Here is a 22,656-nt window from a genome sequence, read left to right on the forward strand (position 1 = left end):
ATCCTTGTATTAAAAATTCAAAAGAAAGGGTCGGCCCTGTAGTGTAGTGGTTAAGTCAGGCGGGCTCCACCTCAGCAGCCCAGGTTCATGGGTTCAGATCCCATGGACCTACACTACTGCCAAGCCATACTGTCTTGGCAACCCATATACAAAATAGAGGAAGACCGGCACAGATGTTAGCTCAGGGCTAATCTTCCTCAGCAAAAAAAAAAAAAAAAAAAAAAAGAGGAAGATTAACAACCGATGTTAGCTCAGAGAGAATCTTCCTCACCAAAAAAAAAAAGAAAGAAAGCAAAAGAGCTAAAAAAGAGAAGGGGAATTTTGTCTCTTATCAGTCTCTATAATCATAGGCTACATCATCCCCCTACCCTTTCACACAGAGGAAACGATATACACCACACTCTTCAACCACTTAAACAGAATGGAGTAGAAGTAATAACTTCGAAAGAAACAGTTGACACATATAACTTGTTCAACTATTCACTCATTGACTTTAGTCAAAAAATATCTATATTGTATCTTTTATGGGCCCAGTCTCATAAAAGAAACAACTTAAGGAGAGTATCGCCTAACAGAAAATCAAATAGACAAAAGGAAAATTAAACAGCAATAAATATCACAACTGTTACATAAAAAGCCAAATTTTAAGTACTTTTAATAGGTTTATATTTCAATTTACTAGCTTGAATTTTTCAACTTCACAAAACATTTATCTCTTAATTACTGCACTAACCAAAATATTCTTTTAGTGAAAATCTTATATAAAAGTACTGATTAGCCAAGCTAAAAAAAAAAAAAAGGCAGAGTTAACATTAAAAACCAAAATGAGGTATACGTCTCAGTTGTTTGGCACTGAAATAGGAAAAGTAAGCCCAAGAAACAGCATTAAGACTGGCTGCACACAAATTAGAGAAAACAAGCTCAATACATTTGTTTATTCAAGAAACAAGTATTTTTTAGCATCTGCAATGCAAGTGAAGCAGACACAGTTGCTGCCCTCTTAAAGCACACGTTCTCATTGGTGGAAATGGCATTAACCAAATAATCACACGTGTGCATATGTAATGACAGAATGAGAAAAGCACTATGAAAAACAAGTATGAAGGACCTTGAGAGGATAATTGAGGGGCCTAATTTAGATTGAGGAACCAAAGAGGGGCTTTCAGAAGCAGCGACATATTTACGCTAAGACCTAAAGGATGAGTAACAGTAAGGCAGAGGAAACAGGATATATAAATAAATGCCCTGAAGCAGAAAAGAGACTGATAAACTAAGGAAAGTGAAATGTCATACGTGTGGAGTGTGGTGAGAGAGGGAGAACACCAGAAGTTGAAGATATAGCCAGACTCTAAAGTAAAACAGAAATCCACTCATTGGAATAACATGATTCAATTTAAGTTTTCAAAAGATCACGATGACTGCTAACTGGAGAAAAAGTGGAACAAGAGTGGAAAATAGATCTCTTAGGAAACAACCACAATAGTTCAAGAACAAGATGATGGTACCTTAACTAGGGTATTGACACCAGAAGTTGAGGAAGTAGATAAATATGCCAAGTATTTTGGAAGTACAATTGACTGAATGAAGTGATGGAATGAATGTGGTTAAGGAAGGCAGATGAGGCAGAAAGAAATGACAGTTAATTACTAAGTTTCTAGAGTGAGCAATTGAGTGGACAAAAAGGTATCACTAATATAGGAAATATCAATAAAACTGACTTGGGGAGAAGATCAGGGGAATTCAGTTTGAGGAATAAAAAGAAGGAGATTTTTGTGAAACATCCAAGAAGAGGTATCCGCTAGGAAACTGGACATCTAAATAAGGATCTGGGCTAAAGTCATAAAGTTGAGAACTGTCCTCAACTAGACAGTATATAAGTCATTGGAGCACATAACATCATCTAGAGTTTGGAATGTAGGTTAAGAGAAGAAAAGGATCCTGCAGCAAACCGTAAACACTATGACATTTATATAGGAGGAAGGGTGGAAGAGAAGTAGACAAAGGCATAAAGTAGCACTCAAAGAGGTATGAAAAAACCAAAAGAGTGTGTTATCATAAAAGCAAAGAGAAGAAAATGTTTCAAAAAAAAAAGAACATAATTTCTATTAATATTACTAAAAGTTCTTGTAAAATAAAAACTTCAGTGTCCAACGAATTTGACAAAATAGAAATCACTGGGGTCCTTCCTTAGCAAGAGCAGTTCAGATGGAAAGTGAGAGACAAAAGGTGGACGAAATGAATACGGAAGAATTGATGGAGGAGAATTCCATTAAATGTGATTTATGAGAAATGCAGCATTCCCACTCAGAACATAGCATGTCATTCCAATTATTCAGACGACAGTCTTCAGTAACACTTTAGTGTTTTCTTCATATAAGCCTTAAGGTTTTCTTTTTGTATGTATTTTTGGTTGTTTTAGGTTTTCAATTCTTATGAGTGGGTTCTTTTAAAAACTCTTTTAAAAGAAACACAACTTTATCATATACACACACACATATCCTGCTAAGATTGGCTTTTGTCAATAATAATGAACACATTCATTTATACTTTAATTTTATATTTCTGTTTATGTTCTTACATTTTTAATATTTTTCATTTTTTGTTTACATTTATATTTCCACTAGTTATTGTCTCAACCATTTCAGAATGTAAACGTACACTATGAGTATACAAAGAATTCTAAAATAGTATAGCATATACTAATAAGCAAAAAAACCGAAAAGCATAACTTACCATCTCTGAACTAGAACTGAAACAACTATCTGTGGGCCTTGGAGAGTAACTGGTAGACCAACTACTCTGTGAAGACTCAAGATCTGAAAACGAAGATTTAACTCATGAAGAATGGTATTTATTAATACTCTACTAAATATATACACAGGCAGCAGATATCAGCTGGTAAAATAAGTTTAGCTAACATACTGCAGAGCATTTTAAAAGTGTGCCAAAACTAGTTAAAACTTGAGAAACTCCGCATCTTGGATTTCTGACAGAGTATTACGGGTTTATTCTACACTTAAAAGTTTTTCATCTACAAGTAAAATAAGGGTACATAAGGCAAGAAAGGAGAACAGAGAAAATTCAATTGATTTTTTCTAATATATGAACAATGTTTTATGAACAAATAATTTAAATAATAATTTAAAGTGTCAACCTACAGGAAGGAGGGATAAGGCAAGTTTATTAAGTTCAAAAGCACCAGATATTTGCTAATCTAATAAACGAAGCTTCCTTGTACAATAAAAGCTGTATTTAAAAAATCAACTCAAAGCATCCAGTCCGATATTCTTTCATTATGTGCTTAATGTGTTCTCTTATGAGAGCAAGTAAAGTTTAAAAATAGGCCTGAGAAGTAGGTCATGACTCCTCACAATGCATAAATACTGTAGACCAAGAGGGACGTGCATTCACACTAAAGTAGCAACAAAAACAACAAAAAGTACCTACCACCAAATCTAACAAGAGACATGCAGAATCTACTTGAGGAAAACCTTAAAGTGCTTCAAGGTGTTCTAAACAACTATTAAAGATACAAAATTAGGCTGAATTAACAAAAAGACATCCCTTGTTCTTAGATAGGTCTACTCAACATCATTAGTATGATAATCCACACTAAATCAATATATACACTTAGCATTTTCCTGATAAAACTAAAATATTTCTTTGGAGCTACACAAGTTGATTTTAAAGTTTATATAAAAAATAATCAATATTAGCCAGAAAAATTCTTTAAAAAGTACAAAGGGAGGTGTAACTGTTTTAGAAATTAAGCATACTATAAAGCACTTACCATAAAAATAGTACAGTATTAGCACACAAAGATTAGGAAAGACCAGTAGAACAGTAAAGAAAGCCCAGCACATATGAAAAGTTAGTACATAAAAAAGGTGGTATCACAAATGCCTAGGGAAAAGATGCATTTTAAAAACCTGAATCAATACACATCTCACACCTTAAATCACAATAAACTCTAAATGGATTAAAGATTTAAGTGTAAAAATATAAAATCATACTAACACTAGAAGAAAACATTAAGTGAATTCATTTAACCTGGGAGTGTAGAGTCTTTCTAATTAAATCCAGAAGTATAAAAGAAAAGATGAATAAAATCAACCACATAAAAAAATACATTAATCCTTTGGCAAAGCAGGAGATATCATAAGCAAAGTCAAAACAAATCAAAAACCAATAATAAACTAGGAGGAAATATTTGTGACATATCACAAAGACCTAAATCTCTTTAATATATAAAGAGTTCTTAAATATCAAGAAAAAAAATACCAAAAATTCAATTGGTCAAAAGACACGAATGGAGACTTTAAAGAAAAAGAAATGAAAACAGACATTAAATATTTTTAAAAGACACTCAACTTCACTTATAGAAAAAGAAAAGCAAACTTAAACTGCCATCTATCCGTCTGTCTACCTATCTATTTTTATAAAACTCACAAAAATTCCCAAGTTTGAACACAATCCCTATTGGTGAGGCTGTGGAATAAAAAGGCACATTTCTGGTGAGATTGCCAAATGATGCAACAGGGAATTTGGTAATATCTATCAAAATTGAATTTTGGCAATAATAACTACACAAAAAAACAATGTATCTCCCCTTTGACACAGCAATCCTACTCCTAGAAATTATCCTGAAAATGTACCTCCACAATTAAGAAACATAGACACAAAGTTGTTCACCAAGCATTGTTTATAAGAACACAATACTGGAAACAAGCCAAATGTCCACCAACAGGGCATGACTGAATAAACTATAGCCCATCCACATAATAGATTACCAAATTGTCATAAATAAGGGATGAAGAAATGTCTAGTACTAAGATGGAGAAATCTATAATAAACTTACTAAATAAATGAATCCATTTAATTCATCTATAAAATATCCTATATTATACAAAATATCCTATACTACATTTAAGTGAGAAAAGTGGAGAACTAAGACTCATGTGAATATGTGTGTTTATATATTCTTAGGCTTTATTTTGAAGAAAAACAGAACACAACAAAACATAGTAAAATGATAAACCATAAACCAATAAAAAAGTTACTCATATGAGGCAAAAGGAAATAGGGCAGACAAGATAGGATAGAAACCAGACTACTGGTTTACACTTCAAAAATATAAATTAAATCCAAAAGAAAAAAGTTGATAAAGATTTCTAGGTATCCTAGCAAAGTAGATATTCGAAAGAATCATTCTATCACAGAATATCTAAAAAGTATCACAAACTATTTTTCATAAAAAGACAGTATAGACTAAAATGACCACTCAAATATGAAGTATTTGCTACACACAGCCTACAAGCAATGAGAATCTAGTACATATATATGAAAGATATATAGGATATATACATATATATCTACATATAGAAAAGATATATCCTATAAGGAAAGCCAAACTTTCTAAAAGAAATATGACCAATAGACATGAAAGGTATTTCACAGATAAACAGGGGTGGCAAATCAACCTAATTAATAATGGGAAATATAAATTAAAATTACAATGAAATACCAGATTCCAACAATGATAAAAAGCTGATCCAGTGTTAGTGAGAATATGTAACAACTAAGAGTCTTAGCTCCTGCAAGTGGGAGTTTAAACTGGCACAACTACTTTATAAAACAATTTTGTATTACCTAGAATAGATGAAGATGCGCATAAGATTTGAACTAGCCAATTCTACTCCTTGACTCATATTCAAGAGAAATTTTTCATACATGTGTGCCAGGAGAAATGTCAAGAATTGTCCAAGTAGCATTGTTTATTATAGCAAAATATTCAAAACAATCTAAATAACCAATGCCAGAAAATGTATAAATTGAGGTACATTCACACAACAGAAGGTTGCATAGCAGTAAATAAATAATGAAGTATACTAGAGTCACAAATATCAGAGTGGGTGAACAAAGAAAAGCAAGTTGCAGCAAAATATATAGCATTTGCCTCAATCTGTGAACAGTTCAAAACCAAGCAATGTAAAAGTCTATGTGTGATACCATAAAAACAAATTCAGGATAATAGTTACCTCTAGGGGGCAGGATAGGAAATGCAATTGAGAAGATCTTCAAATGTACTGATTACGTATTATTTCTTAAGCTACAAAGTGAGTACAAGGGTATCTATTTTACTATTATTCGCTAAAATGTACATATATGTTACATATATTCATCATGTATAACACATTTTATAAAAGATAAAAGTAGTTTTGAAGACAATTGCATTACTAGTATATTCTAAGATCTCTAGGAAACATATTTGCTGTCAAAAACCTTAAAAAAAGCACTTAAAACAATTTCCACTTAAATGTTAGTTTTTTTAAAAGAAAAAAATTCACTTATACTGACAGACTTTGGTAGTAGAGGTTGGCCTGCCTTTTAAAGAACACGTTCCTCCTTTTTCCATCAGAATCTAAAAGAAAAATAAAATTTAAGAACTCCTAAGTATACACAATAATATCCACTTATAGCTCCCTTTTCACCCCACCAAATCATTTTACAGTACTCTTCCTTCATATTACTTTAATTCCACAAAGATAATTTTAAACTCACAAAGAAAAATTTGCCTATGACAAACAATAAAACAAAACGAAATTGAAATTCATTTAGAAACAGCAAGCAACAGAAGAGACACTTGATAAGAAATGAATTGACAAAAAAGAAAGGATTCAGGTAATCATAACAAATGCAGCTGAAAAAAGGAAAAGATACTAAAGCAATTTGGAGATTTATTCTGTTTTTCTTTTTCTAATTTGTTAAGTTGGATATCAGTTCATTTATTTTCAGGATTTTTAAATAGTAAAAGCTCTTAGAGGTATCAATTTTCTACAGAACACACCATTGGTTTGGGTTTTCATCAATTTCTATGTAATTTGTAATTTATTTTCATTTCCTTTTCTTTTTTTCTTTTTCAAAACCAGAGTGTTTCTTAATTTTCAAGAAGATCAGGGAGGTTAAGCAACTTCTTTTCCTCTTCTTTAGTTCTAATTTAATGAATTTTTTATTAGAGAATATGGCTATGAATCTCTCCTTAGATAAATCTCTTAGACTTTCTTTGTGGCTTACTACATGAATTATGTTTGCAAATATAGTAGGGACTTATAGAAAACATATATTCTCTGTTGGTGGGATATACAGTTTTTGATAGACAGATAGGTAGCATAAAGGAGAAACCATCTAGTTGTTCACCAAACATGTTTCCCTTTCCTTTTAAGCATACAGCTAAAACACGTTTCCTACCCTCCCTTGGAGTTGGTTTGGACACGTGATTTAAGTTCTGGTCATGGGCAAAGTGGTGTACACCACTGCCAGTGCTGGCCCATAAAAATTTTCTCCACAATCCTCCACTTCCTTTTCCCTTCCGCTATACCCAGTATCAACAAGTTGGAAACCTACCAGTTGAAGATACCAGAGTCCCTATCAGCTTGGAGCCCTGAATAACTTTGTTGAGCAAAGCCTCTTTTCTAACCTCACTGTTTAATCATTTAAAAAGCCTTGTACATTCAACTCTTAGAATATTCAAGCCCCAAACCTGCACCAGTAAGACACAAGCTGAGAAAGCTATATAGACCCCCAAGACAGGCAAACACTCCAATATCCACTTCAGATCTGTTGATAGAGGATAACAGACAAATAAAATGGTCCCAAAGAGAAGAAACTGAATTATTTAAGGAATTTCCCCATCCTCTAGGATAGCAAGATTTTCACACAATGTCTGCCCAGCAGGATTTCATGATCGGTATGGATCAGTAACTCTGTATCACCTCTTCTTCTCCTTTCTGAATGGGCTTTTCATTGAATTTTTACTCTCCTTGTTCAATAATATATATTTTACTTATATATATCTTGCCATCTTTGTATTTTTAACCTCTATTATTATGTTCTACATGTTTCTTGAAAAACTATAAAGATTATTTTTTTCTTCTCAATTTGATATTCTTTGAATCTTGTTAAGAAAAATCAACCTCTTTATATTTCATATATTAATTGCTAAGCAGGTTTCATTCCTTATATTTTACCTTTCCCATTTATCTAAAAGTTATTTCATTCTTTGCCATCTTGATCAGGTTTCCTAGTGTGACATCCCCACTCCCTTGAATTCTGAATATCTTCTACGTGTCTTTATTTCTCTAGTGATTACCTTCCCATTGGTAACAACCATAATTTAAATCTTATTCCTCTACTACTTTAAAATTAAATAAGTTCCAGTTCAAGATGGCAATGCAGGAGGATCCTGAACTCACCTCCTCCCACAGACACACCAAATCTACAGCTACATACAGAACAATTTCCTCTGAAAGAAACCGCAAAACAAGCTCAGAGACTCCTATACATCAGGGGAATGAGAAAAAACCCACAGTCAAATGGGTAGGAGAGGCCGAGACACAATCTTACCATAAACCCCACCCTGGGCATGGTGATCCACAACCAGGAGGGAACCCACAACTCTGAGCTTCTCCCCAAGGAGTGAATGGCTTGACCCTCAAATCTGGTACTTGAACTTTTAAGACCTTCACCAAAGAGATAAGCCCCCAAAACATCAAGTTTTGAAAGCCAACAGGGCTTGTGTCCATGAGACCCACAAGGCTACACGGAACTGAAAAACAGTTCCTAAAGGGCTCGCACAGGCTCACCATGCTGCACCCCAGGGCCTAGAGCAGAGGCAGCTCACTGACTATCCAGTCTTTCTGTGAAACAAGCCTATTAGCTTATCCTCATAGCTGCAAACTAAGAGTCAGGTTTCTAATTAAACTCACATCTAAGGGCTGACTGTAATCCTCTCCAGTGAACTCGGAGGCTGGGTACCATCTTTCCACTCTCCCGCTGCCTCGCTCATGGTCACCAGTACCTTGCAGAATGGAGCTTACATTTGAGGGTCCCACAGGACTGTAACAAATGGAGAAAGAGTTCCTAACTGGCTACCCTCCAGGGCAAAGCAAAGAGACAGTCGATTGAATCGCACCCCAATCCTTCTGTGAGAGAAGCCTATTTGCTTATCTTAAATCTTTGGCCTAAGGAGCAGCCTTCTAATTTAACACACATCTACAGGCCTACTGAAATATTCTCCAAAGACCATAGAGCCCAGCGGGCACCATCTTCACAGTCCAACTCTGCCTTGCTCCAAGTCACCAGTATCTCCCAGAAAAGAGCTTGTGCACATTGTCTGGAGGCCCAGTTTTCGCAGCTGCCACCCATGGGATGCCCCTTGATCAGCTGGCTCTGGTAGCCAACAAGGCTTTGAAGAGGATCAGAATTGGCCATCTGAGCCAGCCCTGATGGCCTAGTGGTTGGAGTTCGGTGTGTTCCACTTTGGTGGCCTGGGTTTGGTTCCCGGGCATGGAACCACATGACTCGTCTGTCAGCAGCCATGCAGTGGCGGCAGACCACATAGAAGAACTAAGACTTACAACTAGAATATACAACCATGCACTGAGGCTTTGGGGAGGGGAAAAAAAATGAAAGAGAGAGGAAGATTGGCAATAGATGTTAGCTCAGGGCAAATCTTTCCCAGAAAAAAAAAAAAAAAAAAGAATTTGCCACCCCAAAATGTGTCTCTTTGCCTTGATTATTTTAAGGACAAAAGAGTCTGACTCTTTGAAGGAAATTCTGACCTTCCCCCTAACTGTCTAAAAGAATTTAAGATAGAAGGGCCTGTCCCACGAAGGAGATATCACCATAGATAATTCTAGGTGTGGTAGACAGAAAGACATCTAGCAAGGGCCATTTTATCAAAAGATCTCTTTCCGTTCCCATTGTCTACAGATGGCCCAGCAAACACTTGTTTATCAAACATTTGCATTTCCATCGTCATGTAAATTGCCTTCCTCTCCTTTGAAGTCCCAAACCACTACACCCAATATCCTCCTTTATCTTTAGCTGAAGATGGTATTAAGGTGGCAATTTCAGCCACTCCAGCAAGATTTTCCTGGATTTCTCCCATGTACATATGTTATCAAACTTTGATTTTCTCCTGTTATTCTGTCTCATGTCAATTTAATTCTTAGACCAGCCAGAAGGACCCACAGGGTAGAGGAATCGTTTTCCTCCCCTACAGTTTACGTTCACAGGTCCCACAGGACTATAATGAACAAAGAAAGAGTTCCTAACCAGCTACCGGTCCAGGGCACAGCAGTGAGGCAGCAGACTGAAATGCCTGTCTTTCTGTGAAAGAAGCCTATTAGCTTATCTTCATACCTGTGGCCTGAGGGACAAGCTTCTAACTAAGCACAGACCTAGGGGCTAACTGCAATCCTCTCCAGAGACCAGGAAGCCCAATGGTTACCATCTTCACACTCTCCATCTGTCCCACCCTAGGTTGCTAATGTCTCCAAGAAAGGAGATTGTGCACATATCTAGCACCAGGGTTTCTGTGTCAGCTGCCCAAAAGACACATCCCTTGATAGCCTGGCTCTGGTGGCCAGCAGGGCTTGTGTTCATAGATTCAACAGGATGTCAGCAAACAAACAGTTCTTATATGGCTATCACACCAGGGCTCAGTGCAGACGAGCACACAGAAATGCTCATGTCAAAGTCTTCCCATGAATGAGGTATATTTACATACTTCAAAAGCTGCTGCATGAGGGTCCAGTTTCCAATTAGACTGAATCTAGATGTTGACTGAGATCTTCCCTATTGGCACACCGGCAGGTTTTTGCACACCCTCAAATACTGGGAGCCACTAAAAATAAAGTAGACTGCTTGAACAACCACAAAGGTTTGAGAGACAACCAAGAGCTACAGCAGGGTTGAAACATAAGGTTCATCTCCTGCACAAGGCCACTTCTTCAAGACTAGAGAGATGGCTGTTTTACAGAATGCATGGAAACCAACACAGAGAATCAAGGAAAATAAAGAAACAGAAGAAGACATTCCATATCAAAGAACAAGATAAAGCCTCAGAAAAAGACCTTAATGAAATAAGTGATTTACCTGATAAAGAGTTCAAATTAGCCATCATAAAGATGCTCACCAAGGTCAGGAGAAAAATACATGAACAAAGCGAGAATTTCAACAAAGAGAACATAGCGTAGAAAGTATAAGAAAAATACCAAAAATAAATCACAGAGCTGAAAAATACAATAGAAAGGTACAAAAGAAGACTAGATGAAGCCAAAGAAAGGATCAGCAAACAAAAAGACAGGGCAGTGGAATTTACCCAATCAGAGGAGCAAAAAGAAAAAGGAATGAAAAAGAATGAAGATAGCACAAGGAACTTATTGACAACATCAAGTGGACCAATATTTGTAGTACAGGGGTCCCAAAAGAAGAAAGGGGCAGAAAATTTATCTAGAGAAATTGTGACTGAAACTTCCCTAACGTGGGGAAAGAAACAGACATCCAGATCCAGGAAGCCCAGAGAGTTCCAAATGAGATGAACTCAAAGAGACCTCACCAAGACACATTATAATTAAGTTATCAAAAGTTAAAGACAAGGAAAGAATCTTAAAAACAGCAAGATGAAAACAACTTGTTACATCCAAGGAAACCCTCATAAGACTATTAGCAGATCTTAAGCAGAAACTTTGCAGGCCAGAAGGGAGTGGCACAACATATTCAAAGTGCTGGAAGAAAAAAACTGCTAGTCAAGAATACCCTACCCAGCAAAGCTGTCCTTCAGAATAGAAGGATAGATAAAAAGTTTTCCAGACAACCAAAAGCTAAAAGAGTTTATCATCACTAGACTGGCCTTACAAGAAATGTTAAAGGGACTTTAAGCTAAACCGAGAGGGCTCTAAATCAGTAACAGGAAAACATATAAAATTATAAATCTTACTGGTAAGGGTAACTATAGAGTAAAATTCAGAATAATCTAATGTTGTAGGTGATGGGTTAATCACTTATAAAGCTAGTATGAAGGTTAAAAGACAAAAGTACTAAAAATAACAACTACAATGATTTGTTAATAAATACACAAGATAAAAAGATATAAGTTGTGACATCAAAAACATAAAACTTGGGAGGGCAGTAAAAATTTAGATCTTTAGAATGCATTCAAACTTAAGTTTTTAAGAACTTAGAATGTTATAAGTTGTTTTACATAAGCCTCATGGTAACACAAAGCAAAAACCTACAGTAGATACACAAAAGATAAAGAAAAAGGAATCTTAAGCACACCATTACATAAAATCATCAAATCACAAAGAAAGAAAAAAAGAAAAAACAAAGGAATTATAAAACAGTCAGAAAAAGTTGAACAAAATGGCAATAAGTCCACACCTATTAATAATTACTTTAAATGTAAATGGACTAAATTCTCCACTCAAAAAATATGGAGTGGCTAAATACACTGAAAAAACAAGATCCATCTATATGCTGCCTATAAGAAACTCACTTCAGAGATAAGGACACACACAGTCTGAAAGTAAAGGGACAGAAAAAGATATTCCATGCAAATGAAAACCAAAAAAAACCTGGCATAGCTATACATATATCACACAAAATAGACTTTAATACAAAGAGACTTGGAGACAAAGAGAGTAATAAGAGACAAAGAAGGTCATTATATAGTCATGCACCACATAAAAACGTTTCATTCAACAACAGACTGTGTATACAACAGTGATCCTTTAAGAAAAGTAACATATAGTCTAGGTGTGTAGCAGGCTATACCATTGACGTTTGTGTAAGTACTGTAAGAAAGGAAGAAATTTTCCTCTACTCTTCTAGGTTTTTCTGGCTGATCTAAAAATTAAATTGACACGAGACAAATTAACAGGAGAAAAACAAAAGTTTAATAACATGTACACATGTGAGAAACACAATAAAACCAAGTAACTAGCCAAAGCCTTCACCTTAAATATCATCTTCAGGTAAAGACAAAATAAGATGTTGGAGATGAAGAGAGTCAGGGACTTGAAAGGGAAAGAAGGCAATTCACAGGTAAGTGAAAAGGAGCAAATGCTTAGAAAACAAGTGTTTGGCCACAGAAACAGAAAAACACAGAAGGGAGTCCAAAAATCAGGCTTTTCTAGGTGCCTTCCTGTCTATCACCTAGTTCATGCTATGCTAAGGTGATAGCTTGCTTCCTGAGACAGCTTTTTTTAATCTGAATTCTTTTAGGCAGTTAAGGGGTAGGTTACAAGACAAACTTTCTAAGTCTTTTTTTCTCAAAAGCAGTCAGCCTAAAACAATCCTCACGTTAAAGAGACACATTTTGGGATGGCAAATTTTGTTCCCCTTTAGTATGCTCTATGAGGTTCTCACAATGATGAAATTGCCTACTGACGTATTTCTCAGAATGTATCCCATCGTTAAGCAATGCATGACTGCATAATAAAAAAGGGGTGAATCCAACAAAGGATATGACATTTGTAAATATTTATGCACTCAACACAGGAACACCAAAATAAATAAAACAAATATTAACAGACCTAAAGAGAGAAAATAGACAACAATACAACAGTAGGGGACTTTAATACCCCACTTTCATCAAAGGATAGATCATCCAGTCAGAAAATCAATAAAAACATATTGGCCTTACATGGCACTTTAGACCAGATAGACCAAACATACATACACAGAACATTCCATCCACAAGCAACAGAATACACATTCTTCTCAAGCACACAAGGAACATTCTCCAGGATAGACCATATGTTAGGCCACAAAACAAATCTTAATAAATTTAAGAAGACTGAAATCACATTAAACATGTTTTCTAACTGCAATGACGTGAAACTCAAAATCAATTACAAGAAGAAAACTGGAAAATTCACAAATATGTGGATATTAAATAACATGCTCCTGAACAACTAATGGGTCAAAGAAGAATCAAAAAAGAAATTAAAAAATATCTTGAGACAAATGAAAATGGAAATACAACATACCAAAACTTATGGGATGCAACAAGAGCAGTTCTAAGATGGAAGTTCCTGGTGATAAATGCCCACATTAAGAAACAAGAAAGATCTCAAATAAACAACACAGCCTTACACCTCAAGGAACAAGAAAATGAACAAACTGAACCTAGTTAGTAAAAGACGGAAATAACAAAGATCAGAGTGAAAATAAATGAAATAGACACTAAAAGACACTAGAAAAGATCAATGAAACTAAGAGCTGGTTTTTTGAAAAGATAAACAAAATTGACAAACCATTAGCTAGACTTAACAAGAAAAAAGAGAAAGGACTCAAATAAATAAAACCAGAAATGAAAGAAAAGCCGTTACAACTGATATCACAGAAATAAAAAGCATCATAAGACACCATTATGATTAATTATACAACAACAAACTGGACAATCTAGAAGAAAAAGATAAATTTCTAGAAACATACGACCTACCAAGACTAATTCATGAAGCAATAGAAAATATGAATAGACTTATTACTAGTAAAGATATCAAACCAGTAATCAAAAACTTTCCAATGTCAAAAGTCCAGGACCAATGGCTTCCACTGGTGAATGCTGCCAAACATTCAAAGAAGAATTAATACCTATCCTTCTCAAACTATTTCAAAAAAGAGAAGAGGAGACAACTCTTCCAAACTCCTTTTATGAGGCCAGCATTACCCCGATATCCAAACTAGTCAAGGACACCACAAGAAAAGAAAATCACAGGACAATATCCCTGATGAACATACATACAAAAATCCTCAATAAAACATTAACACTTCAATCTAGGTGAATGGCACTATCCCATCAACTACCCATTTACCCAAATAATAAATCCAGGTCTCCTTCAATGTTTTCCTTCTCCCTTAACTAATCAACAACAACTATCAAATCAAGATCTTCTAAATCTTTGTGATAGCTCTTCCCTCATTTCCATCCTTACTTACACTGCTCAACTTCAAGCCCTCATTATTTTTTGCCCTGCCTCGAGTCATGCCACTTCTCAAATCTCTCATTGTTGCTAGAGTCAACTTTTTAATACTCAGATGTCATCAAACTCCTCTACTAAAATTTTTTCAGTGGCTCTGTTTGGTGACAGAAAATAAAACTTGTATATGTCATGTAAAGTCTTTTATGATCTAGCCCTTTATATTGTCTAGAATTATCTTTTGCCATTCCGCCATCGCTTGTAATTTACACTATAGTAGTAGCAATAACAACAACTGGAATGAAGTTACTTTGCAGCTTCTAAAATAAGCTATACTCTCTCACTTGTTAGTTTCTATCTATGTTGCTTCTTCTTCATAGTATGAAGGCAGTTTGTCCATTTGGTAAACTTATTAATTGATATCCAGATCAAAAGTTTTCTCCTCTATTACATCTTCCTCCTGACTAGCCATGAAACTTAGAATTATTTTTTACTTGTCTCCCACTGCCCTTTGTACAAACCCCAATTGGAGCAATTTATCTAAATGTATTATATTTTTTTCTGTTTCTGTCTGGCTACTAGACCATAGCTTCCTAAAAACAGGTCCCATGTCCCTTCATCTCTGTACCTTGCAGAGTCTAGTGCATAACACAATATAAGCTTCATAAGAACAAAAACTGTTTCTTCACCACTGAATCTTCAGTGTCTAGCATACAGGAGAACGACAATAAATTCTATTAAATGAATTCATGATATGTACTCAATGTACATACTGAAGACAAAAAGACAAAACAATTAATATAGTTGAAAATATACAGTCAGATAAGACAAAAGTTTGAATCCTGGCTCAAATGCGTAACTTTGAACAAGTTATTTAATCTTTCTGAACTTGAGTCTCTTTTGCTGTGAAGAGCTTATAGGATCCGGCTCTTGTAGATTAGAACTAAGTGAAACAGAAACTAGTGACCTACTCAACAAAGAATTCAAACAAAATATCATGAGGATGCTCACAGATATGCGGAGAAGAATGGATGAACACAGTGAGCACATCAGCAAAGAACTGGAAGATATAAAAAAAAAAAAACAATCAGAAATGAAGAATACAATACTCAAAATGAGAAATTCACTCGAGGGACTCAATAACAGAGTAGAGGAAGGAGAAGAACGGATCAGCGAACTAGATGAAAGACTAGAGGAAATCACCCAAGCAGAACAGAAAAGAGAAAAAAGAATTAGACAGAATGAGAAGAGAGTAAGGGAACTCTGGGACAATATCAAGCGTGCTAACATTTGGATTATAGGGGTCCAAGAAGGAGAAGAGAGAGACAAAGGGATAGAAAGTTTATTTGTAGAAATAACAGAGGAAAATTTTCCTAACCTGAGGAAGGAAACAGACATCCAACTTCAGGAAGCACAGAGAGCTCCAAACAAGAGAAGCCCAAAGAGGCCCACACCAAGACATATTATAATCAAAATGTCTAAAATTAAAGACAAAGAGAGAATCCTAACAGCAGCGAGAGAAAGGCCACAAGCGACATATAAAGGGAAGCCCATCAGACTATCGGTGGACTTCTCAGTCAAGACCCTACAGGCAAGAAGAGAATAGCACGACATATTTAAAGGCTAAAAGGAAAAAACCTACAACCAAGAATACTCTATCCATCAAGGTTGTCATTCAGAATGGAAGGAGAGATAAACAGCTTGCCAGACAAGCAAAAATTAAAGGAGTTTATCACCAAGAAACCAGTTCTGCAAGAAATGCTGAAGGGACCTATTTAAGTGGGAAAGCAATAACCACAAATAGAGATAAAAAAAATTATCAAAAAAACCCAAAACAACAACAACAAAAGACAGGCAATAAAATCACTAGTAAGGTAAAAGGACAGTAAAGGCAGCAGATCAACTACCTGTGAAGATAATATGAAGGTTAAAAGACAAATGTACTAAAATCACCTATTTCAATGATAAGAGGGTAATAGACAGACACACACTAAACATAAGACTATATATGATGTGAAAAACATAATGTGGGAGGAGGGGAGTGAAAAAGTAGAGCTTTTAGAAAGAGGTCAAGCTAAAGAGTCTATCTACTCAATATAGACTGTTACATGCACAGTATATTAAATAGGATCCTCATGGTAACCACAAACCAGAAACCTACAACAAGCAGGACAAAAAAGTAAGACAAAAGAAATCAAACATATTACTAAAGATAACCATCAAACCACAAGGGAAGAGAGCAAGAGAAAAAGAAAGGAACTGAGAAGAACTGCTAATACACCCAAAAAAAGAAAAAGTGACAAAATGGCAATAAACACATATTTATCAATAACTACTTTAAATGTCAAAGGACTAAATGCTCCAATCAAATGCCATAGGGTGGCCAACTGGATAAAAAAACAAGATCCATGTATATGCTGCATACAAGAGACACACTTCAGACCTACAGACACTCACAAACTGAAAGTGAAAGGATGGAAAAAGATATTCCATGCAAATGGCAAAGAAAAGAAAGCAGGGGTAGCAATACTTATATCAGACAAAATAGACTTTAAATCAAAAACTGTAATAAGAGACAAAGACGGGCACTACATAAAGATAAAGGGAACAATCCAACAAGAAAATATAACACTTGTAAATATCTACGCACCCAACATAGGAGCACCTAAATATATAAAGCAATTATTAACAGACATAAGAGGAGAAATAGACAGCAACACAATAATAGTAGGGGACTTTAACACTCCACTTACACCAATGGATAGATCACCCAAACAGAAGATCAATAAGGAAACACTCGCCTTAAAGGACACATTAGACCAGATGGACTTAGTAGATATATACAGAACATTCCATCCCAAAACCACAGAATACACATTCTTTTCAAATGCCCATGGAACATTCTCCTGGATTGATCACAGATTAGGCCACAAAACAAGACTCAATAAATTTAAGAAGATCGAAATAATACCGTGCATCTTTTCTGACCACAAAGGTATGAAACTGGAAATCAACTACAGAAAGAAAACCAGAAAAGCCACAAAAATGTGGAGATTGAACAAAATGCTACTGAACAATGATTGGGTCAATGAAGAAATCAAAGAAGATATCAAAAAATTCCTGGAGACAAATGAAAATGAAAACATGACACGCCAAAATCTGTGGGATACAGCAAAAGCGGTTCTACAAGGGAAGTTTATAGCAATTCAGGCCTACCTCAACAAAGAAGAAAAATCCCAAATAGACAATCTAAAAGCGTACCTAAAGATACTGGAAAAAGAACAACAAACAAAGCCCAAAATCAGAAGGAAGGAAATAATAAAAATCAGAGCAGAAATAAATGAAATAGAGACTAAGAAAACAATAGAAAAAATTAATGAAACCAAGAGCTGGTTCTTCGAAAAGATAAGCAAAATTGACAAACCCTTAGCTAGACTCACCAAGAAAAAAAGAGAGAAGGCTCAAATAAATAAAATCAGAAATGAAAGAGCAGAGATTACAACGGGCACCTCAGAAATACAAAAGATAATAAGAGAATACTATGAAAAGCTATACGCCAACAAATTGGATAATCTAGAAGAAATGCATAAATTCTTAGAAACATACAACCTTCCAAAACTGGACCAAGAAGATGTAGAAAATTTGAATAGACCGATCACCAGTAAGGAGATCGAAACAGCAATCAAAAACCTCCCAAAAAATAAAAGTCCAGGACCAGATGGCCTCCCTGGTGAATTCTACCAAACACTCAAAGAAGAGTTAATACCTATCCTTCTCAAACTCTTCCAAAAAATTGAAGGGGAGGGGAGGCTTCCTAACTCCTTCTACGAAACAAACATTATCCTGATACCAAAACCAGACAAGGACAACACAAAAAAAGAAAATTACAGGCCAATATCACTGATGACCATCGACGCAAAAATCCTCAACAAAATACTAGCAAATCGAATACAACGATACATTAAAAAGATCATACATCATGATTAAGTGGGTTTCATTCCGGGGATGCAGGGATGGTTTAACATCCGCAAATCTAACAACGTGATACACCACATTAACAAAATGAAGAATAAAAATCACATGATCATCTCAACAGATGCAGAGAAAGCATTTGACAAGATACAGCATCCATTTATAATAAAAACTCTACGTAAAATGGGTATAGAATACCTCAACATAATAAAGGCCATATATGACAAACCCACAGCAAATATCATTTTCAAAGGAGAAAAACTGAAAGCTATCCCTCTAAGAACAGGAACCAGACAAGGATGCCCACTGTCACCACTCTTATTTAACATAGTATTGGAAGTCCTAGCCAGAGCAATCAGGCAAGAAAAAGAAATACAAGGGATCCACATTGGAAAAGAAGAAGTGAAACTGTCACTCTTTGCAGACGACATGATTTTATATCTAGAAAACCCTAAAGAGTCCACTAAAAAACTTTCAGAAATAATAAAGGAATATAGTCAAGTTGCGGGATACAAAATCAATGTACAAAACTCAGTTGCGTTTCTATACACTAACAACGAAGTAGCAAAAAGAGAAATTAAGAATACAATCCCATTTACAATTGCAACAAAAAGAATAAAATACCTATGAATAAACTTAACCAAAGAGGTGAAAGATCTCTACACCGAAAACTATAAAACATTGTTGAAAGAAATCGAAGAAGACACAAAGAAATGGAAAGATATTCCGTGCTCTTGGATTGGAAGAATTAACATCGTTAAAATGTCCATACTTCCTAAAGCAATCTATAGATTCAACACAATCCCTATCAAAGTTCCAACAACATTTTTTACAAAAATAGAACAAAGAATCCTACAAGTTATATGGAACAACAAAAGACCCCGAATAGCCAAAGGATTCCTGAGAAAAAAGAACAAAGCTGGAGGTATCACACTCCCTGATTTCAAATTGTACTACAAAGCCATAGTAACCAAAACAGCATGGTACTGGCACAAAAACAGACACACAGATCAATGGAACAAAATTGAGAGCCCAGAAGTAAACCCACACGTTTATGGACAGCTAATATTCGACAAGGGAGCCAAGAGCATACGATGGAGAAAGGAGAGTCTCTTCAATAAATGGTGTTGGGAAAACTGGACAGCCACATGCAAAAGAATGGAAGTACACCATTCCCTTAACCATGCACAAAAATCAACTCAAAATGGATTAAAGACTTGAATGTAAGACCCGAAACCATGAGACTTCTAGAAGAAAACATAGGCAGTATGCTCTATGACATTGGTCTGAGCAGCATATTTTCAAGTCCCATGTCTGACCGGGCAAGGGAAACAAAAGAAAAAATGAACAAATGGGAGTACATCAAACTAAAAAGCTTCTGCACAGCAAAGGAAACCATCAACAAAATGAAAAGAGAACCTAACAATTGGGAGAAGCTATGTGCAAACCACATATCAGATAAGGGGTTAATATCCAAAATATACAAAGAACTTATATAGATCAACAACAAAAAAACCAACAATCCAATTAGAAAATGGGCAAAAGATCTGAACAGAGATTTCTCCAAAGATATCCAGATGGCCAACAGGCATATGAAAAGATGCTCAACATCATTAGCTATCAGGGAAATGCAAATCAAAACTACAATGAGGTATCACCTCACTCCGGTCAGAATGGCTATAAATAACAAGACAGGAAACAACGAATGTTGGAAAGGGTGTGGAGAGAAGGGAACCCTTGTTCACTGCTGGTGGCAGTGCAAGCTGGTGCAGCCACTATGGAAAGCAGGATGGAGTATCCTCAGAAAATTAAGGATCGATCTACCATACGATCCAGCTATTCCACTGCTGGGTATTTATCCAAAGAACTTGAAAACACAAAGGCATAAAGATCCTTGCACCCCTATGTTCATTGCGGCATTATACACAATAGCCAAGACTTGGAAGCCACCTAGGTGCCCATCAAGGGACGAATGGATAAAGAAGATGTGGTATTTATACACCATGGACTACTACTCAGCCATAAGAAATGACGAAATCCGGCCATTTGTGACAACATGGATGGACCTTGAGGGTATTATGCTGAGTGAAATAAGTCAGAGGCAGAAAGTCAAATACCATGTGATCTCACTCATAAGTAGAAGATTAAAAACGACAAAAAGAAAAAAAAAACACATAGCATTGGAGATTGGACTGGTGGTTACCACTGGGGGAGGCAGGAGGGCAAAACGGATGATTAGGCTCACATGTGAGGGGATGCACTATAATTAGTGTTCGGGTGGTGAACATGATGTAATGTACACAGAATTCGAAATATGATGTACATCCGAAAAAAATAAAAATTTAAAGAAATAAATAAATAAATGCATCTAGATTGGTTTTTCTCAAATAAACACATTATAGTTTCTGAAAAGGCAATAATTTTATTTCTAGACCTAAACTATAATTTCCCCAGAGTAAGAAAAGTAGCCTAAAAAGAAATTTTTCAATAAAAGCTAACCTTAAATGAAAGTACACTGCAAATACTAAAATATGACATGAATTATCAACTGACTTAATTGGAAAGATAATGTAAAATGTACTTTACCTCACCAAGTCCAAAGTTCCACGACTGCTTAGAAGGCAATTCTTTCAAAGGGATATTACCCCTAGGGTCACAAATAAGACAGTATTAAAGTTTGATTTATTCTCTCTGAAAATTATTGTTCTAAATTATGGTTCCCAAAGTTGGCTGCAGATCAGAATTATAAGGGAAGCTTTTTAAAAAATAAATAAGCTCCATCCTAAGGGTGTGGGTCAAACTTGGTATTTTGTATTTTAAAATCACCCCCTTGAGTGATTCAGTTCTGCACCCAGCTTTGAGAACCACGTTCTAAAATCACTTTCATAAAGTACATTTTAAAATTCAAGGTCTAACATGCTAGTTTTCATTCATAAGGTTCTGAATACCTGGAAGTTTGACAGCAAAGAACCTAATTTTTTTATTTTATTAAATAAGTTGTGAATGTTTTATTTGTTGTGCCAATCCCATAAAAATGGCATATAGGTATTCTTTTTACAAATAGATATTTTAAATATTTCCATAAGAAAGTACTTCTAAAATAAAAACCTATTCTAATTCATGATTGTTAATTACCAAGATTTGACTAAACCACAATTATTACCAAGAAAGTTAGGACTATTCCGAAACTACAAGTTTTCTTTAATTAAGTATAACTGCAGTCCCATAAACTCTTGATATGTTTGCTTATGCCATTAGCATCTGAATTCTATTACTCCCTTGTTCTGATTCTATACTAACCAAGCCACCTTCCCATGGAGAGCTGCCAAAAATTAGAAAACATGCTTATCATGCCAGTAAACATTCCTATATAAGTAACCCTTCTATTTCTTACTGTAAATTAATAAACTGACATTCTGGTGAGTGTGTAAGTTTCTTGAACACATAAGTCAGTTTTCTCAAATCTAATTAACACTAAGATTCAGATAAGATGACGGCTTTGTGCCGGCAAATACGAGCACCATACTCTCAACTAGGGTGATATTACTAAGATTCTGACAACTGGAAAGCCTTTGTAGAGGCCAGTCTGCCCACTCTGAGACAGCAACACCCCTACCTCACATTGCATCAATTCAACCCTTCAATATGCATTATACTAGATGCTGAATTGCATTCCCCAGATTTACCTAAAAACTTACAAACAGTTCACTGGATATATCTGGATTGTCTTCTGTGGTGCCTTCTCTTGGTAATCACTTTCAAATTTTCCTTTAAAAATAAAAGTATGCATTGAACTAAAACTCTAGCACAGACTAGTTCTTTTTTTTAAATTGGAAGCTTATTAGCATGACCCATATGGAACGAAATCACTGGTCCACACAATGTCACATAATAGAATGTCACTCTATTTTCAATT

The 22,656-nt window shown here is 35.4% G+C and overlaps 1 protein-coding gene across 3 annotated transcripts in view; it reads right to left on the bottom strand.

The window, feature by feature from the left end:
* The window catches only part of LOC138920474 (regulator of DNA class I crossover intermediates 1-like), a 78,415-nt gene that overhangs the window by 6,496 nt on the left and 49,263 nt on the right, over window positions 1-22,656 (bottom strand). For 2 of the 3 annotated variants that reach the window (XR_011431670.1, XM_070248963.1), the window contains 4 exons: window positions 22,439-22,508; window positions 21,327-21,387; window positions 6,358-6,421; window positions 2,734-2,816 (listed from right to left, as the gene is read on the bottom strand). Coding sequence is in view for 2 of the 3 variants with exons in the window: in XM_070248963.1 (XP_070105064.1) it covers window positions 2,734-2,816; window positions 6,358-6,421; window positions 21,327-21,387; window positions 22,439-22,508 (278 nt within the window). In the remaining variant the exon portion in view is untranslated. The remainder of the gene's footprint in view (window positions 1-2,733; window positions 2,817-6,357; window positions 6,422-21,326; window positions 21,388-22,438; window positions 22,509-22,656) is intronic. The other variant, XM_070248964.1, reaches the window with a different exon arrangement.

This window comes from Equus caballus, chromosome 23, assembly GCF_041296265.1.
Source record: "Equus caballus isolate H_3958 breed thoroughbred chromosome 23, TB-T2T, whole genome shotgun sequence".
Taxonomy (NCBI): Eukaryota; Metazoa; Chordata; class Mammalia; order Perissodactyla; family Equidae; genus Equus; species Equus caballus.